This window comes from Cynoglossus semilaevis, chromosome 13 (assembly GCF_000523025.1).
Source record: "Cynoglossus semilaevis isolate Cse_v1.0 chromosome 13, Cse_v1.0, whole genome shotgun sequence".
NCBI lineage: Eukaryota > Metazoa > Chordata > Actinopteri > Pleuronectiformes > Cynoglossidae > Cynoglossus > Cynoglossus semilaevis.
The window spans coordinates 5863213-5871979 of record NC_024319.1 but is presented as its reverse complement, the minus strand read 5'-3'; the positions used below and the strand labels follow the sequence as shown (position 1 = coordinate 5871979).

The window sequence follows — 8767 nt, the reverse complement described above, 5'->3', positions numbered from 1 at the left end:
TTTTGTTATCACTTCCTTTACGCAAACACAGAGGAACAGAGAAGGACGGGGAGAGGATGCTGCACGTATCACCGATACCACATTAGTTTCTTCTTTTGTTTACATGAGCTTTTGATCTCTGGCTGGGGTTAGAATCCAGCTGCAGGGGGGTGACCGGGGGGCAGGACATCCCAAACCCCAGAAAGATGGATCAGGGATTGAGCTTCGTCAACAGACTAATCTGACTTGGCTTTTGACGTTTCATCTATCCATTCATTATCCACTGCCTATTTTCTTGCAGGGGGTGAAAGTACAACATGGACAGTTCGCCAATCCACTGCAGGACCACATATTGAGACGAACAACCATTCACACTCACATTCAAACCCATGCACGCACAGGAAGGCTATGTGAACTAGTTTGATCTAACCATGCTCACTAAACTCATGTTTTAGGTGTATCCCTGGCTGTAAACACATTCTGAGGATGGTATCAGAGTGTCACCCTGAACAAATGTCACTACTGTCTACAGCTCAGCCAGGCCACAGTGCATATTATACTGTCCTTTTGTTTTGAAAAGTCCTTCAGGTGAGGTCAAGTCAATTTACCAGGACAGAGTTGCCGTTTTACTTGTTGAGATACACTTCTTATATGGGCACAGAGAAAATCACATTGTATTTATTGATGTGTTTCTTGAACCAAAGAAAATCACATTGTATTTATTGATGTGTGTCTTGAACCAATAAACTTTTCTTAAATGAAAAATCAATGGTGACTGTAAGTACTGCCTCGCAGGGGTTTAATCTGAACAAAAGTTTTTCAGTTAAGTCTAGATTCAAGACTTTTCACAGTATTCTATGTAGGGGTTATTCAGTTTTATCCACTTTTATAAACTGTCTGAAGTTGAAAAAAATAAAAACAAATGCAGCAACATTACAATCATAGTGAATTCCGACAGCTGTGTGACCTGTGGAGGGTGAGAGCTACGTGACTGTTGTGTCTAAGTCTCATTTGGTCTCCACTGTTTATTTTGTTTCATCTTTTTTGGACCTCTCTGACTACATCCTCCTCGACTCCCCAGCACAGCTTATATCGCCATCCCCTGTCGCGTCTCCAGCCACCAGCTCCGCTGCATGTGTAGTGTCATGCATACAGGATGTGACACGTGCTGCTCAAACAATGGAGTCGCTCCTGAGCTGCAGCCGGGGACAGAGCTGCGGACGCAGCATTGGCACATGACCGAGAAGTTAGGGTCACTTTTTAAAGTAAAATGAAATACAAAAATCCATTTGAAGCATTACTACTAGTCTATGTAACACTGGCATCTTGGTGATTTAAACAATTCTAAAAAAAAGGTTATCTTTTTGTTGCTAATTTGTTGATAATAGGATTTCCTGTTCTCCATGAGGCTAGTTTCTAATTTAGGATGGAGCTGAGCAGGTGAATAATGTGGAAGTACTCCTGGGCCTTGTTCCTGGTGGTCTACGTTCTTCTCCTCCTTATTCCTCCCAGGAACCAGTGTCTGACGTTCTGTCTGTCTCCCTACGTGACCATTTCAGAGTCAGTAAGTGCCAGCGGAGGCCGCCATGGCAGAAGATAATGCTAACTAGCTTCCTGCTATTACTGCTAATTGTCCCTAAGCCCAGAACTGTGCAGGCACCCTGGGTGGGGCGTGACACAAGTGTCTGAGTGTGTGTTCGAGAAATGTCGGCCATTCAACATTCATTTTAATTCAGTTACTATATTTTCCTATATCTGGGAAAAATATATGGTTAACTTGGTACTTTAAAATGCAAACATTTTGCTCAGTTTTACGTGAAGTAAATACACTTCTGTGATGTCTTCAGCTCTTAAATGTTGTCCATGTCAACACCTCGCTGCACAAAACAGACTTTTGTCTGGGCAATGGCTTTTGTTGTCGTTGTCTTTGTATCAATATTTCATGTAGCCTGTGTCATGCCATGCTTAGTTAGCATATGTAAATACAACCTGCATGTCTTCTTCTATGGGGTGCATTACAGGGGTATTATCGCCCCCTTACTGTTAAAAAGTGTTTATTGGCAAGACTGCTGATTTTACGTGGACTCACATTTGGGTCGCAAACCACCAGTTGAGAATCACTTTCAATAAAGTGTGAGTGTTTTCTTTAAAGAAGGGACAGACCTTACATGTTACTCTAAAACACTGTTTTCCAAAGACTGGGTCACGACCCTCAGATGGGTCGCAAGAGATTTTTTTCTGGGTCGTCTCGCATCATGTTTCACAGGAGTTTACGAATAATGTCTATTGACTTGGGTCGTGAAGGTTTGTGACTTTTAAAATCTGGGTCCCCAGAAAAAAAGTTTGGGAAACACTGCTCTAAAATGTAAATGAAATCCAATTAAAAAACATATTTATTTATATTTATATTGTTTAAGTGAATGTATATACAAGTTTAAAAATAATTTAACATAGCGCATGCACCACTAATTCTACAAATCCTGCCAGTATATAGGGTCTGTATACTGGCCGGCCAACTCCAGCACACGTTTGATACGATCTTGCCACTTCCGTGAGAAGATGTTTGTATTAATTTTAGAAATCCATTCATGTTTTGAAGAGGTTGTGGGAAAAATCAAAACATTTTGAAGCATAAATGTGGGCATCGGAGGAAGCGACGGACATGAAAGGGACAAAAGCCACCATTGAAAAATAGGAGTGAGGAAAAGAGAGAGAAGTGTGTGTGTGTGTGTGTGTGTGTTTCTACTGTATGTTGATGAGAGAAGAGCATCAAAGTAGGCCAGCATCCTGTGGGCAGCACAGGGCAGGACCACTGGGCACCAGACAGCAGCAAAGTGGGTGTCCTGGAGCAGGCACCACGACGTCTGCCTTGAACAGACACACACCCACACACCAATACACGCCCACACACACACACACACATTCAAAGAGCCGCACACCCAGATTCTCTGATGGATACAAAAGGCCACTCATCATCAATTTGATTAAAGGTAAAAGTGTGAAGCACAGAAATGAATGAATGATTAATTTTTTAAGACGCATGTTTTCAAAATGTCATTTTTATTTGATTTCACATTATTCTGTTTTTATTTGTTTTATTTATTGTATAAACTCGCTCTGTCCTCAACTCGACCTGTCGAACGTGAGTCTGTTGGTGCTTTGCTGCCGTCTAGTGGTGGCATAAAATAGTGTGGAAATGTTGTTAACCGTAGCATTATTTAAGATTTCTCTTTATTATTTTGTCAAAACGTCAAAAAAAAAAAAAAAAAAAAAAATTTAAACAACCGTGAAATACAATCAATAATTTACCCTTATAGGTAAATTAAATTATTATAATAGGTATTTTGAGAGGTCTTATCGATAATATAACGCAACAAAGAAGAACGATTTAAGTTCCATGATTGAGTTATTTTATTTCAGAAAAAAACTACTCTGATAAATCTGTAATAAATCTGTGAATAAATATCGTTTGTCTCCTTGGTCTAGTTACTGTTGAGAACTAGAAACTTCATAGACAACAACATATTCAATATTAGTGTAATACACCATACGTGCCGCTTTTGAGTTTAAGGGCGACCGCTGCCCCCGCGACCCGGTAACGGATAAGCGGATGAAAATGGATTGATGAATGGATACTATATGGACCAGTTTTCATCAGCACCCCCTGCAGGTCAATGAGGGGCTTCAGATTTGAATCCAAGGACAAGTAAGCACTTCTTGACAACTTGATAAAAAACAAAGAAGCCAACAACACCACAGACTCAACAGCGAGACGTGTGGAAAACATATTTATTTTTGACAGGGTTAGTAGGGTGTGTAGTCACCACTTGTAAAAAAGCACCAAACACATTTCATATTTTCCTATAAAATTATCACTCTGTCTGTACTTACAATTGGGCAGTAAAAAAGTATGCAAAGATTAAAAGTATACCTTGTACTGTACCTTTTCTGTGCTCAAATAAAAGTATTATTGAATAAAGACCATAAAGAAATAACAGGTGACGTTGACGGAAAACTAGTCTCTGATAAATCCCTGTTTTCTCATGAGCAGGACGAACAAAGAAAGTGCTTTGTTGTCATTCTAAATATTGATAAAAATTTAATCCAAACTCCAGGGCCGAGAGAAGTTCTCATCTTCCATCTCCTTCATGATGACTGCAGAGAATCTGGCCAGTTGCTCTGAGCTGAAATGGTTCTTCCAGTCTCCAGAAATACCTGACATAAAATCGTACACACCCAGACAGACAAACAAACACAAGGAATGCTGTTTAGTCAAGAACGGCCTTTCTGTTGATGCGGGCACTGTGCCTCCAGAAAAGACATTCCCCAACCATCGACTTTACCAAACATCAGATCTCACCTTTTCTTAAGAAGGGAGATTTGTCGGCATCCATGTATTGTTTTGGAATCATGCTGAAGTTGGACATGTTGTTGGCCTTCATGCTCTTAAAAGAGCAGTGTTCTGATATCTTCTGAATTGTGTCTTCACTCAAATTACAGCCCAAGAAATCTGAGAAACGCCTCAGAGCTGCAGGAAGGTCCTAAAAGAGCAACAAGTGGATTTGTGTCATTTTCATTTCGTCACAGTGAGTTGACCTTGGTTTTAATACCTACAACCTACCAATTTGTTCTGGATGGTTAAATCTCTTCACCTATTTAGCAAAGATGGCTAACACGCAGAGTAAAAACATCACGGCATGTACTGCAGCAACCGGCACCATTAGAAATAAAGCGTCTTATTTCACCTGCACCATTTCTTCATAGGTGATGTACATTATTCTGTCTCCAAGATCTGTGTGTCTCCAGCTCTTCACGTGATCGGTCCATTTTCCAAACAGCACTGCAGACAACATGGACGTCACCGTACAGAAATAAAAGCTGCAACTGGCTTGGTCATGACCTCTCACCTTTGCCTGCCAAGAATTTCTCCATGAACTCGTCGAACGTTCCTGGATCCTCAAGAAATCCAGCCATCTGATGGAAGTAGTAGGAGGAAACCAGGACGTCCTTGGGGTTCCTGGTGATGTAGATCACCTACAGCACAGCCCACACACAAGTCACTAAATGTGAGAAAACACCGTAAGATTAACATTAGTGGGGGAAAAAAATCACGTAAGAGCCAGAGATTCACCTTTGCCTTGGACTTGTGGAAAGACGGAGGCATGAGGTGGTAAGGAAAATGAGTGACCATTGCCCGTGGAGATGGCAGCTGATCCACAACCACGGCCAGTCTTTTCTCCTCCAGCCACGGCACCCTGTCCCAGTTTGGAATAGTCTGGATTGGTGTCAGATCTCCTCCATTAAGTACCAGAGGCAGGATCTCCTGTGTCCAGACTGTGCCTATAGGAAAACACCACACAGCACAGAACAAAGATATACAATAATGTCACGTCTTTTATCAACTATATTGATAAACAGTAATGTATTACTAGTGGACATCATAAAAAAAAACAACCTTTTTTTACACAGTGTAACTCATGTTTGAAGTCTTAGACTGGGAATTCAGATTTGGCATTAATGGTTAGTTAGTCAAGATTTTTCTCTAAACCAGGGGTCACCAACGTGGTAGCCCGTGGGGTATTTTCTAAAAAATAAAACTAGTTAACAAGAAAGTCAAAAATGGTAGACTAGCAGTGATATTTAAATGGGTGCAATGACGATGGTAAGAAGAGTGTCTACTATTGTATGTCTCAGAACTAATTATTGTTATATTGAGCTCTCATGCAACTAAGTGCCCTTGAAGTAGCTCTCGGTTTCAAAAAGGTTGGTGACCACTACTCTAAACCAACTCTGAGCGGTGAACAGTCTCACTGTACTGTCTGGTCACGAGCACCTTTTAGCATAATGGCTTTATTTGGATCAGTAAGTGATGAACAAGACCAAAATTGATGTTCCGCGGGAACAGAGTCTATATATAAACTTCCCCAAATGATGTAAATGTCCTTCGTGTGTTTATTGATTAGCGATAACGTACAGCTGAACTCGGGTAACTAAAAAAGAAAAGAAAAATGGGTGACAAGGTGCAAATGCTGACACAGAAACACGGTAAGTCGAAAATACATACGAGATAAGTAAACAATAGACACCAAGAATGCACACATTTGTAATCTACGGTCAACAGAATCTGGTAAAGTTCGGACACCTGACTTCGGGTACGTGACAGCCACGACATCATCGTCTCCGAACTCGAATTCCTGCGCAAATTTCAGGCTCTCTTCGCTGTGAGTCTCAGTCGGAAGCGCATATCCACGATAAAACATGTATGTCTGCGTGGCAGACATCGCGGAACTCCGTCGACAGCCTCGGCTTCGAGAGGTGAAAGTATGGAAAACAGGACCAGACAAATCAGTTCTACTTGGACGAGCTTCACTGTTTGCGCCCCCCCTCTCTCTCTTTCTGCCGCCCGACCCCCCCTTCTTTTTTGGTCTCTCGCGTTAAAACGTGTCCCTACAGACGGAACCGTTTAAAAAAAAAGAAATAATTGATGTATTTATCTTCTATGTACGTTTGAAACACAATCACTTCCGTCTATGCCAGTATAAATTACACTGTTAAAAATATATGGGTGGAGTTCTATTTGTTTTGTTTTGTTTTTGACCATGCCAAGAATCCATCAGTTCTATTTGAAGCAGCTGACAGTTCAGCTCAGGGTAAAGCCCTAAATGGCAGGTTCCTGTGTTCCTGGTACAACACCTGGTATTGAAGTGTTGTTCTGCAAAACCTGAGAGCCCTCAATACTTTTAGGGCTGAAATGCCACCTGAAAGCAATGCATTTAGGACACACAAAACCACTGCACTTTCATTATTATTGTATTATTTCTGGGTGAACGTGTGCTTGGGTCCCGTTCCTGTATTGTTTAATTTTGTGAAAGAAGATAAGGTCATAAATGAACCCAGTGTATGTTAGGATACAAGCACAGACATGAGCTTAAATTGTGAAATTGCTTTTTCGCAATATTGCATGCAAGCGATGCACACTTTACTGCCTGTGTAGCGTCTATTAAAAAGTTATGTAAGTCCTGCAGATTTATGACATTTTCAATCCAAATTAGATAAGGTAGTTTCAATCACAATGGCCGTACTTGTCTTAGCTTCTGCTAACGCTGTCAACGATTGGTTATTCGATTTAATGACAGACATGATGGCTGATGCTGATGCTGAAGAAAAAACAGGTACAGGACAAAAAGCAAAGAAAAACGATAAATCTAAATCCTATATTTGAACCAAATCCAACTTCTTCTCTGTCATTTTACTCTGTCAAAGTTTTGTTTGAAAATATTTAAGAACAACAAAAAAGTACTGCACCTGATTTGGGGTAGGTCACAGCAAACACATCAGTATCTTGGACAGAAAAGTTCTGAGCGAACTCCAGACTCTCCAGGGAGTGGGCCTCAGGGGGCAGCAGGAGGTTGTGGTAGTGGATGTACTCAGGGCAGGTCATGGTCAGACACTGAAGGGTGTGCTGCTCCTCCTCAAACGTTTTATAGACTGAGTCAGTCTGCTGCTGGTAGTGGCTTTTCACTCAGCTCTTTATTTTCCAGTCTACATTGCAGGACTTACCCACTTTCTTTGTCAGCATTAAAATCACTGAGTTGAAAATGTAAATGTAAAAAATGAGAACTGGTAAGACCACATTTTTAGAAATCGCCTGACTTGTTTTTGCATTTCTGTGTGAATGTGTGAAATGAATTGTTTGGATTTTCTTTAAACACATGTATATATACAAGCAATGTTTTATGCCTTTTGGAAAAAGGATAGTGTAGTTAGAATACCTACAGTAAACAATTCACTGGGCCCTGAGAGTCATTCATGATATAAGGTGATATTTAGAACGTATATACATTGTTTTAATGCCACGTTGATACAGTCCTAACCAGTACACATTTGTTGCCTTAAAGTTCCGCCTGCATGGGTTCATTACAACTAACCTAATTTTAAGGCCACACCACTCCAATTCTCACTGCAATCTACAAGTTAGAGTCACTGCAGAAATTCCTTGAATAAGCATGCCTACACATAGTAACAACAGTGTACAGACAGAGAAAATAGTATTAGGTAACAGCACAGCCCATTGTGGAGCTTGAATAATGAGAGCTTTGTCAGAGTCCTCAGACCCCAACTGAGAGAGGCCGAACAAACACCAGGGACTGTTCATCAGGCTAGGAAGGAAAGGAAGGCAGAGAAACCAAGTTGGATTGAAAGAAGACGTGCTAAGTTAACAGAAAATGAAAATTAATAAATACATTTTTAAGTGTGAAGACGCACTATTATTCTATCCTCTGTATTCCTCACATTCGAAACAGAACACAAACACTGACCTAGAGGAAGAAGTTGGGTAAAATCATCGAAGGTCTTCAGTAGGGAGTTCCCAGTTTCGCCTGCATTTTCACAGTGTATACGTATATGAGCTACACCCATATGATGTAATATCTTAAAATCAGGCTTCCACAGGAAGACAGCGGCCAACATTATGATCGACACTGAATAATTCATCACCAATTCCAGATCTTTTATTATGATTTCAAATGTTCACACAATGTCTTTTGTAATAAAAACAGTTACAGTTTTTACCTGATGTATTGTCTGCATATAAATAAATTAATACATTTGTGGCCACGTAATTGAATATAAAAAAAAACCCATCAGTTATTGATCCAATAAATCTAAAGACACTGGCTCACTAGAAAACACAAGTTACTTTTTTTTTTTTACTTATTTCTGGCTAATGAGATATAAAATGTACATTTTCACAATTTCAAACATTTGAATTACAAAAGCCTCAGAATTC

At 40.3% G+C, this 8767-nt stretch overlaps 1 protein-coding gene across 2 annotated transcripts; it reads right to left on the bottom strand.

Annotated features, from left to right (window-relative positions):
* Positions 1 to 3758: 3758 nt before the first annotated feature.
* sult2st3 (sulfotransferase family 2, cytosolic sulfotransferase 3) lies at positions 3759 to 7577 on the bottom strand. Of its 2 annotated transcripts, none has more exons than XM_008323227.3 (6): positions 7285 to 7577; positions 5111 to 5319; positions 4887 to 5013; positions 4725 to 4819; positions 4340 to 4520; positions 3759 to 4194 (listed from the first exon to the last, which is right to left on the bottom strand). In XM_008323227.3, exons 1-6 carry the CDS (start codon positions 7418 to 7420, stop codon positions 4079 to 4081), a joined length of 864 nt encoding a protein of 287 aa, XP_008321449.1. In that variant the 5' UTR covers positions 7421 to 7577; the 3' UTR covers positions 3759 to 4078. The 2 variants fall into 2 exon arrangements, with proteins under 2 accessions (XP_008321449.1, XP_008321448.1); XM_008323226.3 differs by lacking the exon at positions 7285 to 7577 and adding an exon at positions 6122 to 6598.
* Positions 7578 to 8767: the final 1190 nt, after the last annotated feature.